This window comes from Pipistrellus hanaki, assembly GCF_964339955.1.
Source record: "Pipistrellus hanaki genome assembly, chromosome: 5".
NCBI lineage: Eukaryota > Metazoa > Chordata > Mammalia > Chiroptera > Vespertilionidae > Pipistrellus > Pipistrellus hanaki.
The window spans coordinates 72,590,740-72,614,553 of NC_140507.1; the positions used below are offsets into that span (position 1 = coordinate 72,590,740).

The 23,814-nt window shown below is 52.7% G+C and overlaps 2 protein-coding genes across 11 annotated transcripts in view; one reads left to right on the top strand and one right to left on the bottom strand.

The window, feature by feature from the left end:
- Positions 1-281: 281 nt before the first annotated feature.
- SIRT6 (sirtuin 6) lies at positions 282-9,421 on the bottom strand. The gene is made up of 8 exons (XM_084883621.1): positions 9,306-9,421; positions 6,665-6,792; positions 4,569-4,751; positions 2,602-2,661; positions 2,104-2,199; positions 1,940-2,020; positions 1,268-1,391; positions 282-1,179 (listed from the first exon to the last, which is right to left on the bottom strand). Exons 1-8 carry the CDS (start codon positions 9,369-9,371, stop codon positions 838-840), a joined length of 1,080 nt encoding a protein of 359 aa, XP_084739747.1. The 5' UTR covers positions 9,372-9,421; the 3' UTR covers positions 282-837.
- A 1,536-nt stretch (positions 9,422-10,957) lies between these two features.
- The window catches only part of ANKRD24 (ankyrin repeat domain 24), a 28,887-nt gene continuing 16,030 nt past the window's right edge, over positions 10,958-23,814 (top strand). For 4 of the 10 annotated variants that reach the window (XM_084883599.1, XM_084883591.1, XM_084883596.1 and 1 more), the window contains exons 1-4: positions 21,890-22,346; positions 22,450-22,580; positions 22,658-22,746; positions 23,719-23,783. In XM_084883599.1, the coding sequence (XP_084739725.1) occupies positions 22,194-22,346; positions 22,450-22,580; positions 22,658-22,746; positions 23,719-23,783 (438 nt within the window). In that variant the 5' untranslated portion in view covers positions 21,890-22,193. Of the gene's footprint in view, positions 11,027-13,294; positions 13,367-21,331; positions 21,447-21,889; positions 22,347-22,449; positions 22,581-22,657; positions 22,747-23,718; positions 23,784-23,814 lie in introns of those variants that run through there. The other 6 variants (XM_084883597.1, XM_084883594.1, XM_084883600.1 and 3 more) reach the window with 4 other exon arrangements.

Consider the following 23,814-nt stretch of genomic DNA (forward strand, 5'->3'; position numbering starts at 1 on the left):
GTCACCCCAGCCCTGCCCCTTTGTGTAGGAGTCTGAGGGATGCAATCGCGACCAAAGGATCATTCCTTTTGTGGCTCACAGCCTCGTAGTGAAAGAAAATACTTAAAAACCATGCAAATAGATACAAATTACAAACGGAAAGTTTAAGGAGTGCCGGCAGCTGGTATTGCCCTTCTCTGGATTGCATGGAAGCCCAGGCTGACGACCGGGGGGAATCACACAGTCCTTCCCCAGGGCCTAGGTCCTGGTGCTAGGTTGTGGGTGTTACACACAGACTCAGATGCAAGAAATTCTGCTTTTATTGCACTGAAGACTTTTCTGAAGTGTGGAAGAGCCAGGTGGGCCCACTTTCTCCCTTCAGCCCAAAGGCAGTGAAATACTATTGTCTGTCCCACCGGAAGTTTGGCTCTTAAATGGAGGGTCTGCCCCTCTCCCTTCTGGAGGAACCGTAAGGCCATTTGGGGGAGGCAGGAGTTGGGGGTGTGAAGGCCCAGGGAGCAGAGGGAGTTAATTTCTGTTTAGGCTGGAAACTGAGGGTGTGGCCACATCTCCCCCAAAAAACATCCTGAGTCGTGGGCTGGAGCAGAGAAGAAGGTACCTGTGGTGTCAGCTGGAAGGTCAGGGTCCAGGGCAGGGTTGCTCCTCCCCAGGCCCCTACCAGAGGCCCCTGGAGCTAAAGGAAGCCCCAATGGAGGGCAGGTTTGCCCCGGGGCCTGCAGCACAGCTCACTGCCCTGAGATCTTCTGCCCCAGGACAGAGGCAAGTAACAAAGTGAGACCGGTAAGAAAAAAACAAACCGTGGGTTCTATAAAAAGCCCCGCCCTCCCAGGCCCCTGGTCAGCTGGGAGGCATCTCGGTCTTCACCCTTTTAGGGCTCCTGCGGGCGCCAGGACTGTCCAGCTGCTCCCTCTTGGGGCTGACGGGCCCGGAACCATTGTGCTGGGCGGGGGTTTCGGTTGTGGTCTCCTGCTTGGGGCCAGCTGGCGCTGGACTGTTGAAGTGGGTGGGGGACTCCTCCTTGGGTTCCAACTTAGGGGCGGGGGGGCGGGGCAAGGGCGTCAGCGCCCTCTCCACCACGCGGGGGCCGTCCCAGCTGGGGATCTCCAGGCCCAGGTGTTTCATGAGCCGGGTCATGACCTCGTCTACGTAGCCGTGGATGCGCAGGTCAGCCTGGCGGTCCTGCTGGGGCAAGGCCGTGTGAGGCGGACGCAGAGGGCTCATCGGGTCCTGGGGTGGGGGGAAGGTCAGGGGTGGGCTCAACACATACGTGCTTGGTGGGCTGGAGATTGACGATGACCAGCCTGCCTCCACGTCGCTTGGTGGCGAGCGGCAGGTTCCCGCTGGGCCGGATTTGGAGGGAGGTGCCTAGTGTGACAGACAGGTCCGCGATCCTGGGGCCGGGAGGCGGGGTTAGGCTGAGCCTCTCTAAAGGGTTTCTGCAGCCCTCCTCCTGCCTCACCTTGGGGGTGCGGTCTCAAACTCGACTGCAACAGGCCCAGGTGCACCCGGGAGGCCAAGCTTCCCTGAATCCTGCCCGAGGCTGCCCTTCCACTGCTGCAGAGGGGAGTTGTGGATGTGGCGGGACCTTCCACACCTGGGCTCCTGAGCTGAATCCTGGCTGGGTAGCACTGCACAGAGGAGTCACCTTGCTAAAGTCTGTTTCCTTGCCTGCAAAATGGGCGCCGGGTAGAACCCCTGGGCTGCGGTGCGTACCTTGTCTGTGAAGCCCCTGGCCCAGGGTCAGGTATGCTAGGGGGCGAGTACCCAGCTGCTGCCATTATTAGGGGAAACCAATGCCCAAATAGGGTTCAAGCTGCCTCCTCCAGGAAGGCTCTCCTGACTCCACCTCTGAGCTGGAGTCCTTGCCCTGTGCTGAGGCTGGTTGTGCTCTTGCCCCGCTCCCTGCCTGCTGCGCCCGGGGCCCACCTGGGGGTCTGACCTGCTGGCTTCATCAGCAAGAGTGAGGTCCCGTTCGGGCAGAGTGTCCTCCCAGTCCAGGATGGTGTCTCTCAGCTCCCCCCTGCCATGGTGAGGGGCAGGGGCAGTCAGTGTGGAGACCTGCCGCCGCCCCGGGAACCCAGGGCATGGGCAGGGGTCACTCACCTGCAGGCCCGCAGGCCCCTTGCCTTGGCCATGGTGCAGAGCCGGCCAGTGGCTTTGAGGCCCATGCTGCCCACCACAGTGTCCCGGACATACTGCCTACGTAGGAGAAGAAAAGAGGGATGGTGGGGCCTGGTCAGACCCACCACCTTCCCACCTTATGGCCCCACCCCTGGTTCTTCATTTTGGGGGACTCGTTCTCTCAGGGAAGCAGGGGCTACATGACTAGAATCTAAGCACAGGGAAACATCCAGCATGCCCAGAGGAGGACATACATTTCTGCTGTTTTAAGCCACTTGGTTTGTGATTACTTGTGGCAGCCACAGGAAATGGATACCCCTCCCCAGGAGGAAGATGTGCCTTGCTGCCCCACACTCCCAGGGTCACACCCCAGCCCTGTCCCCCATCCTGGGTCTCTCGGTGTCAGATTTAACTCCTAAGGTTTTGTTGCAGAGCCCTGGGTCACCATACCTGGCCTGCCCCCGCCCTTGTGACACTCACGTCTTACACTTGACACATTCTTCTACAAACATGTTCCCATGCAGCTCTGCCAGCTTGTCCCTGTGGGAGGAGAAGAGGTTTGGTGGTGCCGTGGGCTCCCTGAATCCTGAGGCTTCGGGTCTGGTGCCAAGTCCTCCTCCTCCAGGAAGCCTTACCAAACCCTCATGCACAGGATCCGTGAACTCCCTCTTTCTGGTTCCTCCAGGTGTGCAACCCTGGGCAGCTGGCCCAGCCTCCTGGAGCCCAAGGATTCATTAACCCACAGCTGACCCCACCTCCATTCGTGGACAGCCCATTCTGTTAACAAAATCCAATAAACATGGTGGAACCTTCCAACGTCACCAGGTCTGAAGGATGGGGATTCTAATCCCGATTGCAAAGGAAGAAACTGAGTGATAGGTGGCTTTGGACATGTGCTTTGACGCAGAGGAATATGAAATCAACTCCTAGCACCGTTGACTTCCTGCTGTGTGACCTTGGGCAGGTCACTTATCCTCTCTGTGCCTGAATCCCCATCTGTGAAATAGGATGACAGGGTCCAACTCTTAGGATGTTTGAGGGAACAATTATTGGGCCTCGAAGGCTCTTCCCTATGGCTCCCTCTGTCCCCTCCTTCATGTCCCTACTCAAATGGAACAGCCACCCCGGCCTCCCTGTTAAAAGCTGCAACTCCCCACACACTCCTGCCTGCACAGCCCTCTCTTTTCTTCTATGTCAACGATCTCTGTCGGACATAGAATTTAACATGCTTATTTGTCTTGTTTGCTGCCAGTTTCCTTCCCGCTATAGCGTAAGCCAGGAGGGCTTTCTGTCTGTCTGGTACACTATGTCCTGCCTCTAGAACTGTGTACAGCAGGCAGTAGGTGCTCAATAGTTGTTGAATGTGGCCCATTTTGCTCCTACCTGTACCCAGTGGTGCTGGCGGATTGGTGTCCCCCAGTGTCACTGAGAAGTGAGCAGTGGGTTCGGGGGGTGGCCTGGGTGGAGGCAGGGGAGCTGACTAAAAATCCATCAGTCAGGAAACTGAAGGCATTGAAATCCCCAAATACACCCCTGTCCCCTCCCCTCAGCGGCTCCCCTCCATATCTGGGTGGCTCTGTCATATCCACTTACACACTCCAGCTCAACGTGTCCAGGTGTAGAGACCTGGGTTTGTGTGTTCTCGTAGAAGCCCCAACCACCTGTGCCCCAGGAATGTATTTGCTATATGGTGAGAAACCGTTTGCTTTCGTTTCTAGAAACGTCTGCATGTGCCCCAAGCCACCTACCTAGTGAATTACTTTGCTTGGATAAGAAGGTGCCCAGCAGTTACAGCCCAAATAGGGCCCCAGGGTTTTGACATGTTGAAATGATGAAGGCCCAGAACTTGGAGACATCTCTAGGTCAGAAGAGCTGTCTGACTCCTGGAGAAATTTTATTTCAGTGCCGGAGGCCTGGAGTTAGTTCTCGGGCCCATTTCCAAAGCGCAGAGGACGGCTGCCTCATCCTCCTTTGCAAGCAGAGACAAGGCCCTTCCCGGCCCCCTTGCCTGTGGAGGGTCTGGCTACTTGTATGAACTAACTGGGCTCTCACTGTCCCCAAAGGTGAGATCAGGGAAAGCGGGGGGGGGGGGGGGGGGGCGCGACACACTTGGTATTAAGGAATCGACCTTTCTGCCCGAAACCTGTATTCACATTCAGAATAAAGACGGATATTAAAATGCAACTGCGAATCCTAGATCCTGCCCACCTTCCTCCCCACCTCAGGGGAGATTCTGCAGCCACCCTGGGACCTGAAAAGGGGACCCAGTTCTTGAGATGTGCCCAGGAAGCACTGATGATGATAGCTCTGGTTGGAGAAATCCTTTTAAGTGGCAAGTGCTTTCCCCGTGGCCTTGCTGAACTGCCACATCGCCCTCTCAAGGGAGGGGCTGCCATCACCCCCGTTTGGCAGATAAGGAGCCCACAGTGCAGGAGGGAGCGGGTTACCTGGGAAAGCCGGAGCGCACGTGCAGCCCGTCCACGTTCTGGCTGACCAGGAAGCGGAGAAGGCCCACGCGCTCCAGCTGCACCAGCGCCATGTGGGTCCGCGTGGGCCGCGCGCTCTCGAAGGTGGTGTCGAACTTGGGAGCCAGGCCCCGCTCCTCCATCGTCCAGACGCCATGGGGGCCTCTGAGGGCGGCACGTGGGGAGAGATGCAGACAAAAAGTTTAGGTGTCAGAGAAAGTGGGGGATATAAAGAGAGACAGACAGCCTGGCCGGAGCTCAGTGGTTGAGCATCAACCCAAGAACTAGATGACGATTTGATAGTCGGGCACATGCCTGGGTTGCAGGCTCGATCCCCAGTAGGGGCTGTACAAGAGGCAGCCAATCAATGATTCTCATCATTGATGTTGCTATCTGTTTCTCTCTCCTTCCTCTCTCTGAAATCATTTTTTCTTTTTTTTTCTTTTTTTATAAAGAGAGAGACAGACAGCCCTGGCTGGGTAGCTTAGCTGGTTGGAGCATCTTCCCATACACCAAATGGTTGTAGGTTCGACTCCCGGTCAGGGCACATACCTAGGTTGTGGGTTCAATCCCCATTCAGTGAGCACATGGAGGCAACTGATCAATGTTTCTCTCTCTCTCTCTAAAAATCAATAAAAACATATCCTCTAGCCCTAATTGGCTTGGCTCAGTGGCTAGAGTGTTGGCCTGCAGACTCAAGGATCCCAGGTTTGATTCCAGTCAAGGGCATGTACCTTGGCTGCGGGCACATACCCAGTAGGGAGTGTGCAGGAGGCAGCTGATTGATGTTTCTCTCTCATCGATGTTTCTGGCTCTCTATCCTTCTCCTTTCCTCTCTGTAAAAAATCAATAAAATATATTAAAACAAACAAACAAAAAATATATCCTCCTGTGAGGATTTTTTTAAAAAAGAGAGAGACAGAGAATTTAAAATAGACAGAGAAAGACAAAGAGAGAGAATGAGATAGTCAAAGGGAGAAAAGGGGAGATGAGAGAAAGAGGAGGAGGAAGAATAGTGTACACCAAGGGCAAAAATTATTTAATTCAACCAACATTTACTGCTGCTGCAGAGCCTGGCCCTGTGTTGGGCGATGCTGGGGACCTAGGGGAGCCAGGCCCTGCCCAAGGAGTCCTTGAGCTTGTCAGGGGAGACACTGTGGACACAGAGCCTTCAGCCCTGTGGGCGGGGCTGGCCCGGCAGAGGCAGAGAGGGCTCCGTGTGAGGACTAGAGGAGGCTGAGCTGTCTCTTACACTGTAGGAGGGCAGGGCAGGGCAGTTGGGGGAAGGGTAAGCGAAGCCCTGGGGTGCTGGCAACAGCCTGTGGGTTTGGGGAAACGCACGTGATCTGGGGGCTACAGCGGGAGCGGGAGCTGAAGAGATAACCTAGGGCTGGGCCGGGAAGGTCTCGGAACTCTCCTGTGTAGCCATGGGGAGCCATGGCAGGAGTGGGGGAATTCATGCCTTAGAATTCTAACATTCCTCCAAGGAATCTGCTCCTCTTCTCCTGGAGGCCCGAGAGGACTTGGAAAATAGCACAAATGCAATAGGCCTGCCCTTTGGGACAGGGTTGCAAGCTCAGCAACTCCTGGAGCAACTCGGGGGCCACCAGGTTGAGAACCTTGCTTTTGGCTACAAAATTCTTGTCACACAGGTCGCCTGAAGTACAGGCTGGTTTATCAGATTTCACACCCTCAGCCATGGGAGAGGAAACTGAGGTCCAAAGGGTTAAGCCACTTGGCCGGTACCAGGTCTGACAGAGAAATACTTCCAGGTGTGGAGCTATTGTCCCTGATGTGACTCCCTGCTCTCTAGGGTAACAGTACCGATGTTTAGCTCTGCACAGTGAGTCCAGCATCGCTTGTGGTGAGGAATGGACAGTGAAATGTTGGGTGTGATTTAAAGGGACAAGTCTGAAGGGAGGGGTCTTTCCCATCCCAAACACCCAGGGAATGCAGGATCACGACTCAGCGAGGGGGGAGGCACAGGCTGGATTGCGGTGCCTGGGGATCTGTGGCTCACAGGGAAGCCCGCAGCAGCTAGCAGGTCCTGCCTTGACTTCCCCTCCTCGCCTACACACCTGAAGTCAGGGATGCCCGAGGCGGTGCTGATGCCAGCGCCCGTGTGGAACACCACATTGGAGGACTGCCAAACCAGCTTCGCCAGTTCCCACACCTTCCGCTCCAACTCCTCAGGGGGGTCGAAGATCTGTTGTGTGAGAGAGCAAAGGGCAGTGACGGGATCAAAACGTGTCCCACAGCTGCAGGGCCACTAGCCACAGACTGAGCTGCCCGTGCTTTGACGAGGCAGTTTGTCATCATGTCCCTCCCCTGCCCACAGCCCTCCAGGGCTCCCACTTCCTCAGGCAAAAGCCCAAGTCCTCCCTTCGGCCTACGGCCTAGAACACTCTTTTCCTGGACTCCCTCACCTCCTTTAGGTCTTGGTTCAGAAGACACCTCATTTACACACTTAGGTTCCCAGTGGCATTACTTACAGCAGCCAAAACACAGAAGCAAGCCAAGTATCCGTTGATGAATGAGTGGGTAAACATAATTCTGACACACGCTACAATGGGAATGGACCTTGAGGACATTGTTTTTGAGTGAAAGAAGCCAGACACAAAAGGACAAATACTGCCCTAGCTGATTTTTTGTTTTTGTTTTTTTAAATATATTTTATTGATTTTTTTACAGAGAGGAAGAAAGAGTTAGATACATCGATGAGAGAGAATCATCGATCAGCTGTCTCTTGCACACCCCCTACTGGGGACATGCCCGCAACCAATGTACATGCCCTTGACCGGAATCAAACCTGGGACCTTTCAGTCCTCAGACCGACGTTCTACCACTGAGCCAAACTGGTTTTGGCTGCCCTAGCTGTTTTGCTCAGTGGTTAGAGCGTCAGCCACAGACTGAAGGGTCTCAGGTTGGATTCCCATTAAAGGCTCGTACCTCAGTTGCAGGCTCGATCCCCATCCCCAGTCACGGCACCTGCAGGAGGCAAACAATCTATGTGTCTCTCTCACATCGATGTTTCTCTCTCTGTCTCTCCCCCTCCCTTCCATTGTCTCTAAAAATCAATGGGAAGAAAAATCCTCAGGTGAGGTTAACCAACAAAAAGGACAGCCCTAGCCATTTTGGCTCAGTGGATAGAGCCAGCATCACCAACTCGTGATCCTCGGACCACTGGTGGTCCGTGAGTTCCAAAAGGTTGGTGGTGACCATTGGATAGAGCGTCGTCTGTGAATCAGAGTCCCGGGTTGGATTCCTGTCAAGGGCATGCACCTCGGTTGCAGGCTCCTCCCCGGCCCAGGCCCTGGCCAAGACTCATGCAGGAGGCAACCAATTGATGTGCTTCTCTCACATCGATGTTTCTGTCTTTCCCTTTCTCTTCCAATCTCTCTAAAAATCAATGGAAGAATATCCTCAGGTGTCGGGGGGTGGAGGGGTAATGAAGGGATAAGAACACATATGTAATACCTTTATCAATAAAGAAAAAAATCTTTTTAAAAATGTCCTCGGGTGAGGATTAAAAGGAAAAAAAAGGACAAATACTGTGTGATTCCAACTTATGAAGTTCCTAAGGGAATCAAATAGAAACAGGAAGTAGATAATGGGTGCCAGGGGTTGGGGGTTAAGGGTTTCATGAGGTCAGAGTTTCAGTTTGGGAAGATGATGGAGTTCTGGACATGTATGGTGGGGATGGCTGTGCAACATGAATATACTTAATGCCCCTGAGTGTAAGTATACATTAAGATGACAAATGGTATGAAAGGTGTACTTCACAATAGAAAACACTGGGGAAAAAAGCCACCTCAGGGATGCCTCCCGGCCCCTGGCTTCCATGCCGCCCCCTGCACTCAGCACAGCCAGCTTTCCTTTCCTCCCTAGGCTCTCTCAGCTCCTGCTTGACATCTTACGTTTATTTGCTGTTTCTCTTTTCCCCCTGGAATGAGGGGGTTTTGTCTGCCTTGTTCCCTGCTAGAAAGTGCCTGGTGCATAGTAGGTGCTCAATAAATATCTGAGGAATGAAGCCAATGCAGGCAGGGAGGAACAGGGCTTCCAGAGGGATCCACACCCTCTGAGAGCTCCTTACATGCATGTCTGTCTCAGAACGGACTGAGTAGCTTTTATGGGATGAGGGCAATCCACACACACACACACACACACACACACCCAGTGTGCAGAAGGGGAGACTCCTCTTCAGAACGTAAGTGACAAGCCCAAGGTCTCAGTACGTGGAGGGGACTTCTCTCGGAGTCGCTGGAGGGGTCTTCCTGATACATACTTACATCCATCCAAGGCTCCTGCCCAGCTCAAAACCTGCTTCCATCACCCACACGATAAAGTCAACTTCCCAGGCTGGCATTTGGGGGCTGTCCTCGCCGGACTCTGGCTTAATCTGTTCCCCAAGTGCGTTTATCCCTCCCCCCGCCCCGCCTCTGCCCCTGCAGAACCTCCGCCGAGAACTACACCCCGGGCCACTCCATCAGAACCTCAGGACTCGCCCCGCGCGCCCTTCCCTGTATACCAGCCCCCAGACCCCGGCTGGGCCTCTTCGCGCGCTGGGGGGCGTCACTTCCCACCCCTCCTTAGTGGGAAGTTCCTCCCATTGTCTAGCTCCGGTGCCTCCAGATAGTCCCAATGCCCTGCAGCCGCCCGGCCCCACCCGGCCCGCGGCCATGGAAGGGGCGGCCTGCGGGGACCCCCGGCCACGCTCACCTCCGGGAGGCCGCACTTGCCCTTATCCGCGTACGGCGATAGCCCCGCCGCGTAATTCACCGACATCCTCGCCCCCCAAACGGGAACAATAAAGTTTCCCTTGTTGAGGCCACTTCCGCCGGAAGTCGGGAGGGATGCGGAAGAGGCGGAGCCGCCCGGCCGCGCCCCCCGAGGCGCATGCGCCTCTCGCTGACGCCGCGGGCGCCATTTTGACTGCTGGTAAAAGAGGCCGGCTCCCTTCTACCCGCCCGCGCCGGGCGGGAGAGGGGCTGTGGGCCCGCGGGTGGCGGGGCCGGCCGCCCACGTGAGTGTTCTCCAGCCATCTCTGGTACGAGGGACACAGCCATCTTCCCTTGTTATAAACTAGTAAACTGGTGCTCCCCCTCCACCCCCCACCCCTGTGAGGGTGCGGTCACCGAGAAGGGACCCAGTCCAAGGTGCTTTCCATTGCACATTGCAGAAGTTTATAAGTTCCAGGTGAAGGGTACCTGAGGCGGGGGTCCCCACCAGAGAGAACTTCGGGTGACACTCTCCTTTATCTGACTGTTACTCAGGTGGATGATGGTCCCTTAGCAGGACTGGCCCCCTGGGCACCCAGAGGCTGGAGAAGGTGGCCGTTAGGACTCATTTGAGAAGCACGTGCTGAGCGGCTCCCTCTGGAGCCTGCACACGCCTTGCTTCCCCATTTCTTTCTCAGTCGTGCTTCTCACCCCCCTCTCCTAGGTTCTAAGGGTCCCAGAGACTTGCAACCAGGGGAGCACTGGGCAGCAGCAGCTCATCCCAGGCTTAGCCCTGAACCTGTCTCTAAGACCCCCTTTTCTCTGACTTTTCAGTGAGCCAACAGCAGCTCTGCCTCCACTCCTGTTCCTGTGACTTACTTCTCGGGGAGCCAACAGCAGCCCCACCGTGGCTCCATTCTTCCCAAAACAAGCAGTCCCCTCGCCTCCCCCACCCCCTGCACTCCCTCCATTCCCAGGCTCTCTGCTCTTGCTTCTTCTATGCTAAGCCCTTCCTTGTTTCACGGTCCCCAGCTTTAATAAACGTGCTCTCAAAAGAAACAAACCAAAAACCCCACACGTGTTGAGCACCTACTCCTGTGTGCTAAGGAGACACTGGAGGACAGAGGTGGCGCTTGTGGCTAGTGATGGATACAAACCAGTGCCTGGGCAATGGTGACAGTGTGACTGAGGTGCCAGGAGGGCACCAGGCAATTCAGAAACTTAGAGGAGGCACCTGACCCAGGCAAGGAGGCACCTGACCCAGGCAAGGAGGCATCCAGAAAGCCTTCCTGGGGGAGGGGATGTCACAGCAAAGATCTGAAGAGAGAGTAGAGTGAGAGGGGGAGAAAGATCAAGTTGGGGGGTGACATGGGGCACAGGCAGAGTGCTCCTAGCAGAGGAAACAGTAAGTGCCAAGGCTGGGGGAAGAAGAGGAGAGCAGCTCATTCCAGAAGCTGAACTAGGTCCAGTGATGATAGGGAAGAACATCAGTGTCTTCCCACTAGATCCCGCTGGCCAACAGGCAGCCCCGCTGCCAACCTGCCTCCTCCCTCGGCTCATCCCCGGCCCCCTGGGGCTGCTGCCGCCTGCTCAGAGCTGATCGGGTGTCAGAGCCGAGTGCACAGTGTTGCTGGTGCTAGCTGGTGGCCCAGCAGGGAGTGGGTAACCGGAGCCAGCCGTGAACACAGTGGCCTGGTGCTGGAGTCCCTGGAACTGCAGGAGGTAGGAGAGGAGGGAGAGAAGGGAGGCCTGGGATGGGGGCTCCCCTTAGGACCTCAGGTTCCTTGCCCCCGGGCCCTAGCGTGTGGGAGAAAGGAGGCACCGGTATGTATCCCACTCGGAGGGGCCACACGGAGGGATTCCCCAGGCACCCTGACAAACACGCACTTGTGCGTGCATGGGCCTCCCACTTCTCAGCCTTAGTCCGTCTGGGGTGTGTACCCTCTCCTTTCCTGGTACTTAGGGTCCTGCCTGGCCTTCAGGCCCTGCTTACAGATCATCGCCTCTTCTGGGAAGCAGCTCCCTAGATGAGGGCACTTCCCCCTCCCCCAAGCAGGTGGCAATACTTGGTCTGGGCCTTTCCCCGCCCTCTCTGGGCCTCAGTGTTCCCACCCATCAAATAGGAGTTAACTGGGGCTGAGCCTATAGTCTCCCACAGAACTGCTGCCCTTATTTCAGGTTTTGAAAAATCCCACAAAAAAAGAAGATTGTGGTGTTAGAGATTCCCACCTCTTCAACCTGTGGACTCCTCTCGTGGGTGTCTTATTACGCTCTCCTCTCGGTGTGATTGAGTCCTTTAGACAGGGGTAAAGAAAAAGGATGGGTGGGTGGTGAGCAAAGGGGTACATTGAGTGAATGGAGTAAATTGAAGAGATGAATGAACGGATGGGCAGTAGAAGGATGAGTGGGTGAATGGGTTTATGGAAGGGTGGATGGATGATAAGTTGATAAGTCAGTGTAGGGTGGATGACCGATGGATGAATGAGTAGATGGGTGGGTGGGCTTTGGACGTTTAGGTGAGTGCATACATGGGTGGGTAGATAGGTGGATGGGGGGTGGGTGATGGATGGAGAATGAAGCATGGTGGAAGGGTGCTGAAGTGAAGGACCATGAGGAGGTGAGTTGGGCGGGTGAGTTGGTGGGGGATATACAGGTCCTGAGGTAGGAAGATGGATGCACAGGTGAGAGGGTAGATGGATTTAAGGATAGGTTATGGGTTGGGGGGGGGGGATGGGTTGGAGAAGTCATGGTCAGGTGGGCAGGTGAAAGACACACCTTCACAGAAATCCCACTCAGACATGGGAAGGGATACTGAGCCCCACATCTAGCGAAACAACCCTGGGGGTATACCTGTCTGACCTTCCTATTCCTGCACATGCATGGAACACAGAACAGGCCAAGGTGCACAGGCATGCATGCACACACATGCCTCAGGCTTGTGTGTGCACATACATGCACATAACCATCGACCCAGACCCCCTCCCGCCTTGGGTGACTTTCCTCCATGCTTTCACTCATGCGGGAGCCAGGCTGGTGAAAAGGGACTTAGCTGCAAGGACGTTCTCTCTGACTGTCCAAGGAACGTGCCTCCGTGCTAAGAGCCTCAGCTCTGGGCCTGGCCCCCAAAGAGCCCCTGACTATTCAGGATGATAGAATCAGCCCAGACACTTTGAGCTGATGGAGCCAGGGCTGGGGTAGAAGGTGCCCAGGCAGGGCTGAAGGAACCAGATTTGGTGGGTTAGAGCTCTGCCTACTGGTGAGAGGCCCAACTGATCCATCAGAACATAGGATTTAAAAAACAAAAAAGAACATGGAATTTTGAAACTGGGCTGCACAGGATGAATTAGGAGTTCACCAGAGAAGGAATAAAGAAAGGCATTTTATTTTTTAATATGTTTTTTATTGATTTTTAGAGAGGGGAAGGGAAAGGGTTAGAGAGAATCATCAATGAGAGAGAACATCAATCAGCTGCCTCCTGCCCGCCCCCTATTGGGGATCGAGCTGACAACCCAGATATGTGCCCTGACAGGGAATCGAACTTTTGACCTCTTAGTTCCTGGGTCGATGCTCAACGGCTGAGCCATACCAGCCAGGCAAGAAAGGCATTTTAGGTAGAAATAACTGCACAGTCAAAAGCTTGGGTACCAGAAAAACCCCTGATCTTCTTGGGCCACAGGAAATACCGATGAAGTGCATTTTTGAGCCCCTACTGTTTGCTGACCCAATGCTACAGACCGCACTGAAAACTAACCATGAGTTGGTCAAGAGGGGTATCTTCCTTATTTTAAGGGTGAGAGATGTGAAACTGAGATGTGAGACATGACCAGCTGAAGGACACACAGTGGTCAGGAGATGGGGTGTGTCTGTGTCCTGCTCAAGGAGCCAGGGTGGCCCGGGGGGGGGGGGGGGCACGTGGTCCTTCCGAGGAGGGGAAGGCTGCAGACCCTCCTGCTCGCCAAGACCGATCCCCTGACCCCTGTCCTTTCCCAGGTGGCCTGGGTTGAGGAGAAGCATTGTACGCTGGCCATGAAGACTCTCCGGGCTCGATTTAAGAAGACAGAGGTAAGTCTGAGGCCCCTGAGATGCATGCCGTCCCCCAACCTCAGGTGGCTGTCCCCAACGCCTGGCTGAAGATCCACTGGGCCTTCGGGCCATGATCCCCGGCCCATCAGGTTCTTTTGGCAGCTTCCACGGGACCAGGGTCCTCCCTGTTCAAAACTCCCATAGTTCCTCACCTCCCACACGCTCCAGCTTACCCCTTTAGTTCCTCTCTACTGCCCCCTGCTGTCATGATGTCCTCACTGTCTCCTGTTCCAGCTTTCCAGCCACCGCGCCTTTGCCTAAGCTGCTCCTCCTCCTGGAATGCCCTCCCCCAGAACTGTTGCCCACCAAACCCTTCCCATCCCTCCCAGTTTGGCTCCAGTAACACTTCTTCCAGAAGATCTCTGTTCTCCCCAGCTACAGTGACCACTTGATTTTCTGGGGCCTCACTTTCTTGGGGACCTGGATCTCTCTCTTTTTTTTAATAGGCAATTTTTAAAATATTTTTCATATGTCAGAGCAACTTCACAGTCAAGGAATTTAATTGATTAAAAAATACAATTCAGCTGAAACCGATTTGGCTCAATGGATAGAGCATCGGTCTGAGGACTGAAATGTCCCAGGTTCGATTCAGGACAAGGGCATGTACATTGGTTGCGGGCACATCCCCGTTAGGGGGTGTGCAGGAGGCAGCTGGTCAATGTTTCTCTCTCATCGATGTTTCTAGCTCTCTATCCTTCTCTCTTCTTCTCTGTAAAAAATCAATAAAATATATATATATATATATATATATATATATATATATATATATATATATTGATATTATAAAAATACAATTCAACCCAGCAGGTGTGGTTCAATTGGTTAAGTGTCGTCCTGTGCACTGAAAGGTTGCCGGTTTGATTCCAGGTCAAGGCACATACCTGGGTGGCGGGTTTGGTGTCTGCCTGTCTCTCTCCTTCCCTCGCGCGCCCTCTCTCTCTCTCTCTCTCTCTCTCTCTCTCTCTCTCTCCCTCTCCCTCTCCCTCTCCCTCTCCCTCTCCCTCTTTCTCATTTCTTCTAAGCATGTACTCAGATGAGGATTAAAAACAACAATGCTGTCATTATCTACATATTGTTACTGTCACATATTAGGTGCTTTTTCAAGTCACATTTAATTGTCAGTATTTTACATGATAAGCTACCAACTACCTTTGGGGGAAAAATTATTGAACTTATTGAGGTGACATTGGTTAATAAAGTTACATAAGTTTTAGGTGTACAATTCTATAATCATTTGTATATTGTATTGTGTGTTCACCAGATCTCTTGCTTTTGACTATTCAGCAAACATTTGCATCAGGCACTGTTTTGGCATAGAACAAACAGCAGTGAATAGGGCAGACAGAAATCTCTGTCATCAGGTGCTGACAGCCGGGTCGGGGAGATGAATATGAAACAAGATAAATGAGTGGAAAGGCGTATTTTGTGCCATTGAGAGAAAGAAAGCAAGGAAAGGGGATTGGAGTGTCTAGGGAGACGGTTGTGATTTTAAACTCGTCAGCTAATTGAAACTGAGCTGTGTAGGATGAATAGGTTGCAATTTTATTTTTATTTTTAAAGTTTGTGTTTTTTTTTTGAGAGAGGAACATTGATTTGTTCCACTTATTTATGCATGCATTGGTTGATTCTTTTTTTTAATTTTTTAATTAAATGATTATATGTGTACATATCTTACCATTCCCCCCCCCCCCATACATGCCCTTCTTGGTTGATTCTTATATGTGCCCTGACCAATGAATCTGCAAACTTGGCCTATCGGGACAATGCCCTAACCAACTCAGCTATCGGCCAGGGCTAGGTTGCACTTTTAAACCAGTTGTCAGCAAAAGAATTCCATTGATTTTTTTTTTTTTTTTTTAGAGAGAGAGAGAGTGGAAGGAGTGAGAGAGACACACAAAGAGAAAAACAGATTGGTTGCCTCCTGCATGCGCTCCAACCAGGGCCGGGGATAGAGCCTGCAATGGAGGTATGTGCCCTTGTCCAGAATCTAATCCAGGACCCTTCAGACCTCAGGCTGATGCTCTAGCCACTGAGCCAAACCAGCTAAGGCTTGAAACTCTGTCTTGGCCTGTGTACCTCCAGAGGGAAATGGTCCTCCTTCCGTCATCCCAGCTCCCTCCTGCCCCCGGTCCCTGCCAATGTGGGGCCAGTTCAGGGCGGAGTAAGAGGCCTAAGTGAGGCTTTGCATCTGGAGTCAGAGTGCCCCTTCGTCAGGCTTACAGCACGAAGGAGCAGGCCCAGAGAGGGGACCTGCCCTCTCCCAGTCAGAGCACACAAAGCAAAGTGGCAACAGGAAGCTCAAACACACAGATGCCTGACTTTCCACCGAGGGACAAGGCCTTCTATCGGCAGGCTTAGCCCAGAGCAATCCGAGGGGCTGCCTGGAGGGGGCGCTGGAGAGGAACCTGGAAGAACAGGGAAGATTTAGACAAGTGAAGACAGACAGACAGACAGACAGGAGGGGGCTGGGGACCAGTGTGCGCAAAGGTTCAGAGATTAGACCGGGCCTGGCTGATTTAGGGACGTACGGGATTGTAAGCAGGTTCTTCTGGCTGGAGCAGAGAACATAGGGGGAGCTAAGGGCAGAGAGGGCCCAGCCAGGGGGGTTCTGGAGAGCCAGAAAACGGGCAGAGCCACAGGCCTGGCTTTAAAGTCAGGGCCCTGAGTTAGAGTCCTGTCCCGGACAAGCGGCTGGCTTGGGATCTGTTGCCACCCATTCTGTGGCCTCCCTCAGTTTTTTCAAATTATTTTGTTTTATTGGTTGGTTTTAACATTGCTTTTCATTTTTAATTTAATTTCATTCATTTTTAATTGAGTGTCATTGAACTCATTTTTATCTCATTTTATTTTTATTTATTTGTATTCAGATACTATAAATACTTTACCATGTATTTTTCTCATGTGAATGCATTTAATTCTCTTAATGAAATGGTAGCTTTTGTTATCCCCATTTTATATATGAGGAATGGAGGCCCAGAACAGTTCAGGAATTTGCCCAAGGTCACACAGCTTGGAATTGAGACATCAGACTGCCTTCTCCCAGGGCTGCGTTGCTGTGAACATAATCTTGGCTTTTTTTTTTTTTTTTTTTTTTTTTTTTTGCGGGGGGGTGGTGGTGGTGGTGGTGACCAGTGCATTGATTGAAAAGAAAAGAAGCGAGAGAGAAAGAGAGAAAAAAATAATAAATGTCTCATTGACCTACAAAACATGATATAAGCTCAGTTTCACTTACTGTGGAATCACCCCAAATTTTCACCTCCAGTTTGGAACCGACTTCTAACTTGAATTTTTCACATTAGCCCCAAGAATTTCTGAGAAGTTGTAGCCAGTAGTAAACCAAACAAATAACTTTAATTTCAAAAGCAGAATTATATTGAAGTAAAATCTTTCACAAAGTTTTGTGCAACTAAATAAAGAAGACTCCTAATTCAGGGCATGGGTGTGTTTGATAGCGTGTGGCACAAAGTCAGCGGGAGAGAACGGGGCCTGGAGGGCGTTAAAAATGCCCCATTGGGTAGGGGGTCTCTGGTGTCTGGGGGTGTTTGCTCTGAGCAGGGAGGCCCTGGTCGGGCTGGGGGAACTGGAGCTGTAGCAGCAGCTGGGAGGCCTGGGGGAGTAGCTCGTCCTCCATTCTCCCCCTCCTTCCCCCCCCAACACACACACCCGGCATCTGCCATCCCTCCCTCCACCGGGCTCCAGTTTCTCAGCGGGCAGCAGGAGTCAGGTTCAGCTTTTGTTCAGCTCCCCGAGGGAAGAAAGCAAACACCCGTGACTGCAGAGATCCCACCTCACGTCTCTGCGGACCTTTCATTCCTCTCTTCTCGGCACACACGGTGCAGCCCTCACACCTTTACTCCAGTCCTTCTCTGCCGCCTCCGCTCCATTCCGCCTCCTCTAATACCAGCCTTTTCCTCAAGGCCCCAGCAGGCGGCAATACTTGGTCTGGGCCCGTCCCCGCCCTCCCTGGGCCCAGTGTTCCCACATCAAACGGGAGTTAGCTGGGACGGAGCCTATAGTCTCCCCCGGACCTGCCGCCCTTATTTCAGGTTTTGAAAAATCCCACAAGAAAGACGATTGGGGTGTTAGGGATTCATAGAGTCCCAATGCCTCACTGCTTCCCAGAAAACCAATCTCTTTCTTTCTCTCATATTTATTCAACAAACATTTATTAAGCACCTACTGTGTGGCAAGCCCTATTTAGGTGTTTGCTTGGTTTAATGTTCTGTTCTCACTGTCCTGAAATTATTATTATTATTATTTAAACATAGTCATATTTTTCTTTTAGTGTGTGTGTGTGTGTGTGTGTGTGTGTGTTTTATTGATTTCATAGAGGAAGGGAGAAGGAGAGATGCAAACATCAAGGATGAGAGAGAATTTTGATTGGCTGCCTCCTGTACACCCCCTAATGGGGATTGAGCCCATAACCCGGCATGTACCCTTGACTAGAATTGAACCTGGGACCCTTCAGTCTGTAGGCCAACACTATCCTCTGAGCCAAACCAGCTGGGGCTATTTTTTTCTCTTTTATTTTTCCTTCCATCACCATTTATCCCTCTTATACCTTCCCCCACCTCCACCCACCCCTTTCCTTGAAAAAAATTTTAAATATATTTTTATTGGTCTCAGAGAAGAAGGGAGAGGGAGAGAGAGAGAAACATCAATTATGAGAGAGAATCATTGATTGGCTGCTTCCTGCACACCCCCTACTGGGGATTAAGCTGGCGACCTGGGCATGTGCCCTGACCAGGAATTGAACCGTGACCTCCTCGCTCATAAGTCAATGCTCAACCACTGAGCTACACAGGCCGGGCTTACCTTGACATTTTTTGTTGTTATTGTTAATCCTTACCCGAGGATATTTTTTTTCTGTTGATTTTAAGAGAGAGTGGAAAGGAGGAGGAGAGATTGAGGGAAACATCGATGAGAGAGAGACACATTGATTTATTGCTTCCTACACACACCCCAACTAGCACCAGAGACCAAGTCTCAACTAAAGTATGTGCCATTGACCAGGAAATCAAACCTGAGACCCTTCTGTGGACTGATGCTCTAACCACTAAACAAAACCAGCTGGCTTACCTTGAAATTCTTTCTTTTTTTTTTTTTTAATATATATTTTATTGATTTTGTACAGAGAGGAAGGGAGAGAGATAGAGAGTTAGAAACATCGATGAGAGACAGTCATAGATCAGCTGCCTCTTGCACACCCCCTACTGGGGATATGCCCTCAACCAAGGCACATGCCCTTGACCGGAATCGAACCCGGGACCCTTAAGTCCCCAAGCCGACGCTCTATCCATTGAGCCAAACCGAGCCCTGCTTACCTTGATATTCTTAATAATTTAAAAAATATATATATTTTTTATTGATTTTTTTACAGAGAGGAAGGGAGAGGGATAGAGTTAGAAACATCGATGAGAGAGAAACATTGATCAGCTGCCTCCTGCACACTCCTTACTGGGGATGTGCCCACAACCAAGGTACATGCCCTTGACCAGAATTGAACCTGGGACCTTTCAGTCGCAGGGTATTGCTCTATGCACTGACCCAAACCAGCTAGGGCAAAATACTTAGTAATTTTTTTTTTTAACAAGGGAGCCCCAAATTTTCCTTTTGCACTGGGCCCTGCAAAATCTATCCCCAGTTCCTGCTAGGGATACAGCGTAACCAAGATGGACTGAAACCCCTGCCCGTGTGGAAATGACTTTCTCAGGGAGAGGCCACGGAGAAACAGAAGGGAAGAAACAAAAGCACACACAGTGTTTTCAGAAAGGTACACAGGATGACATTCGATGGGGACAGAGCAATGAAGGAGAAATAAGCCCTTGGAAAGGGTGGTCAGAGCAGGCTGTCTGAGGGGTGGCTTCCAGCGCGGACAATAGTAAAGGGGTCAGCCATGTAGACAGAGCGGAGGGATGGCGCCGGAGAGGAGGCTGCGCGGCGGCGGACGGGTCAGACCAGCGGAGATAATGTAAGGGGCGGTGAGCTCAGGCACCTGACAAGGGGCGAGGCTGTTTAGAAAGGGGTGGGACACATTTTTCCTGTTAAGGGCCAGACAGTAAATATTTTTGGCTTCTTGGGCCCTCAGACCTCAATTCTGCCATTGCAGCTTGGGAGCAGCCATGGCCATCTTTAATAGATGGGCATGGCTCTGTCCCAATAAAACTTTATTTATGGACACTGAAATGTAAATTTCACATGATTTTCACGTGTCATGAAAGATTATTCTTTTTATCTCCCCCCCCCCCCAATGATTTTACACTTATCAGTGTCATCCATTCTGAGCCCTTGAGCCTGACAAACCAGGCAGGGGTGGGATTTGGCTGAGGATCGTCACTGTTTGCAGATCCTCTGCCACAGGACCTCTCGGGCCTGTGAGCAGCCTGTCTTTTATGCAAGTAAGATCGCTGGATTGCATGTAACGTTATTATATTTAAAATCATTTTACTTGAAATATTAAAAAAATAGAAATTATAGCCGAAGCCGGTTTGGCTCAGTGGTAGAGCATCGGTCTGCAGACTGAAAGGTCCCAGGTTCGATTCCGGTCAAGGGCATATACATTGGTTTGGTTGTGGGCACATCCCCGATAGGGGGTGTGCAAGAGGCAGCTGGTCGATGTTTCTCTCTCATCGATATTTCTAGCTCCTCTATCTCTCTCCCTTCCTCTCTGTAAAAAAAAATAAAAAAATAAAATAAAATAAAAAATAAATAAATAAATAAATCAACAAAATAACAAAATAAAAATTATAAAAAAGAAAGACACCTGGGGAAAATAAAGATCGCGGGAGGCTTTGGAGCAGGAGAGAGGGGGGGGGGGGGGCCTGGTACAGGTTTTAGGAAGCTGGAGACAAGCAAAGGGGATCCGGGTGAAGGCTGGAAGTCCAAACCGAACCCGTGGTGGTGGGGCTGGGCCACCAGCGGGAAGGGGTGGACCAGGACGTGGTTTACATCCAGGGGGCGGCTGGTCGATGGGGGGTGCAGTGAGAGGGGCAGGATGATGCCGAAGCTTGGCTTGAGCCCCTGGGGGACAGCAGTGCCCATGGCTCACCGCGGGGGCCTCCAGGAGGACGGGCCAAGGGCAGTTGGAAATGTGAGGCCTGAGCCAGGAGATCCATTTCAGTCTCCTCTCTGGACAAGCCAGCCCCTTGGAGTTAGAGCCAAAGGCTATGTCTTCTCTGTCTTCCAGGGATTTAACTAAGCACCTACTATGTCCTACATCCCCAGGATTCAGCATTAGAATGCACACAGGTCCGACCACACCTTTTTTTGATGAGTGAATCCACATTTATGGCACATTTACTATCTGCCGTGCACTGTGCTGAGTGTTTCGCATGTAGCATCTCATGTGGTCCTCCAATAACCCTCTGCAGTAGCTACTGTTTATTATGGAACCCATTTCCCAGATGAGGAAAGTAAAGTCCAAAGCAGGTAAGTATCTTAGTAAAGTCACATAATACATGTGGCTGTGCAGGGAGTGAGGCCCTGGATTCAAATTCAGGTTTGTCAAACTGCAGATCCCCACTGGTGGTTGAGTGAATGAATGAGGCAGCGAATGAATGAGTGAATGAATGATGGTGAGTGAATGCATGAATTGATGGGTGAGCCGGGATGTCAGGGCGGCAGTGGAAGACTCTGCTGTCCAGGGCTCAGGCCGAGTCTCCTGCCAGCCCCAGCCGGCTTCAAGGAGGTGGAGACCACACAGTAGGCAGCTCCTGGGAGATACAGTGGGCAGCCTGCTGGGGTGAGGGAGCCAAGCCCCTTGGCTACAGCTCCTCAGGGCGATCCGGTCAGGTCACCCCTCCCTGCCCGCCCCACCCATTTCCCACCGCCCAGTCCCGCCCCTCCCCCACTGCCCAGCTCCCTCCCTGCCCCCCACAGTAAGAGAGGACACCAGGAGGAGGGCAAGCAAGCGGGTAAGTGGGGAGGAGGGAGCGGTGCTGGGTTTGGCACCGCACTGGGCCAGATCGCGGAGCTCTGGCAGTGCGTGCCCCTCCCTCCGGGCCCTCTGGCCGAGGATGCCATGAAGCAGCTGTGCCTGTGCGCCGCCACCTCCTTTGCGGTAGGCCGGGGGAGGGGCCTGGAGCAGGGCCTGGGTCCTAACTCTCCCCCTGCCCCGCCCCGCCCCGCCCCCTGATCACGGGGGGCCTGATCACACAGGGGCCTAGACCCCCCACCGCCAGGCCCGGGAAGGATGAGCTGGGAGGGGCAGAGGTGGGGGAGACAGATGGGGACTTTGAGGACAGAGGGCTTTTGAAGGGACAGTTTCAGAGAACAGTGTTGGATGGAGTCATTTGGGGAGATAATTTGGATGCTATTTGGGGGGAACATTTTTGGAAAAAGACTGACATTTGGAGGACAATTTCAGAGGACATTTGAGAGATTTTGTGGAGGATATTTTTGGGACAGATGATGGGGTCATTTGGGGGGACAGTTTTAGAAAACACATCAAGAACGTTGGGGAGACATTTTAGAATGCATTTCAGTTTTGGGGAACAGATCTTGGAGGACATTTGGGTGACATTTGTGGTATTTCAGGGGTAGTGGTAGAAGGATAAATGGCAAAGGATGGTTACAAGGAACATTTAAAGGGACATTTTAGGGGTTCCTGTGGGAGGACTCCTGAGGGTGGTTTGGAAAGCTGTGGGGAGCAGTCTGATAGGGTGATGTTGGGACGATGGCTGTCCACTAAGGGACAGACTGGGGTCTAGGCATGGGGGGCAAGGTGGGGAGAGATGTTGGGGGCTTAATGGGAGGGTGCTGACACCGGGTATTGGGTGAACCGGTGGGGCGATGGGCCCAGGGACAGATGCTGGGAGGCACTGGCTTGGAGGACCCTGCCTCAGACTCCCACCAAGACCACCTCCCCCCACAGCTGCGGCTCAGCCCCACCGACCTTGGCTCCTGCCCTCCCTGTGGTCCCTGTCCCATCCCGAAGCCGGCAGCCAGAGTCAGGCGCCAGGCAAGTGCCCAGGGGCGGGCGGTGAGAGCCCAGGGCCCCTACCAGGGGAAGGGGGAGAGGGCGGTGGCTGCCCAGCCCCATGGTCCTCTGGGCGTGCCCACAGAGCCAGGACTGGGGCAAAAGCGACGAGCGGCTGCTGCAGGCTGTGGAGAACAATGATGCCGCACGGGTGGCCTCCCTCATCGTCCGCAAGGGCCTGGTGCCCACGAAGCTGGACCCCGAGGGCAAGTCCGCGTGAGTGCCCACGCCCGGGGGGGTATGATGGCTGAGGGGGGGCCACCTGCTGCTTACCCCTCACCTCTGACCTCCAGATTCCACCTGGCAGCTATGAGGGGTGCAGCCAGCTGTCTGGAGGTGATGCTGGCACACGGCGCCAACGTCATGAGCACAGACGGGGCAGGTACTGCCCACCAGGCCCCAGGGGAAGGAGGGGGAACTCAGACCAGGTGCCCGACTTGGGGGTCCAGCCCGGCCCTGCCTCATGTCCTTGATGTCTTGCTGAAAAGAGGGGAGGGGTTCCCTTTAGTGTCCACAGAGAGTCACGGGGGCATGCCCGGCTACCAGTGCCCAAGGACAGGGACCATGGCTATCTCCAAGCAAGGTGAGTTAATTTGTAGATGAGGAGCAGCTGGGACTCAGGCAGTGGTTGAATCAGAGGAAGTAGTTGGGACGGAGGAAGTATATGAGCTTGAGATGTAGCCGAGGGCATGAGAATAATAAGTAAATTTGGAGGGAGTACCTGAGTATGTGGAGTAGCTGGGGTTTATAGGTAGCTGGAGCTCTGGGAATAGCTGGAACAAAAGGAAATTCTGAGTTTATGACTTAACTAGGGACCTGGGGGAAAAACTGATATATACTTCACAGCCAAAAGGAGTAGTTGGGGCTCAGGGAGTAACTAGACATGGAGCATAGTCATGTCTGAAGCTTCCAGCAACAGGCATTGTGCCAGGATGTATAGAGTAACAGTAGATTTGCAGAGTATCAAGACAGGGACATAGCTGGCACATGTGATAACAAAGGTGTATGGATTTGTTAGGATATACAGAACAACTGTGGATTCTGAGGGGCATAGAAGGTGCTTCAGTGTGGCTGAGCATGTAGAGTGGCTAGGGATACGGGAAGTAGCTGGGGCACTAGGGCTTGAGGAGTGGGTGGGTGTGGGGTGTAACGAAGATGAGATTGTCTGAGACATAGACTAGTTAGGGCTTGGCAAGTCTGACCACAGGGAGTAGCATGGTTTTGAGAAATACCTGCGTTTGGAGACTTGATAGATACAGGGAAACTGAGTCATCACAAATACTTGACACAGTTTGGGGAGCAGTCAGAGCTCCTTGCGTATCTGGAGCCCTAGTAAACCCTCTCTTCCTTTCAGGTTACAATGCCCTCCACCTGGCTGCCAAGTATGGGCACCCACAATGTTTGAAGCAACTGCTCCAGGTCATTTTCTTTCTTGTCTCAGATACTCCCT

Excerpts from the sequence above, each read along its gene's own strand:
- SIRT6 (XM_084883621.1), bottom strand. The coding sequence starts at position 9,371 with ATGTCGGTGAATTACGCGGCGGGGCTATCGCCGTACGCGGATAAGGGC. Across the intron at positions 2,200-2,601 it reads GAATGTGTCAAGTGTAAGAC|GCAGTATGTCCGGGACACTG; the intron begins GTGAGTGTCACA and ends TCTCCTACGTAG. Across the intron at positions 2,021-2,103 it reads AGGGGCCTGCGGGCCTGCAG|GGGGGAGCTGAGAGACACCA; the intron begins GTGAGTGACCCC and ends TCACCATGGCAG.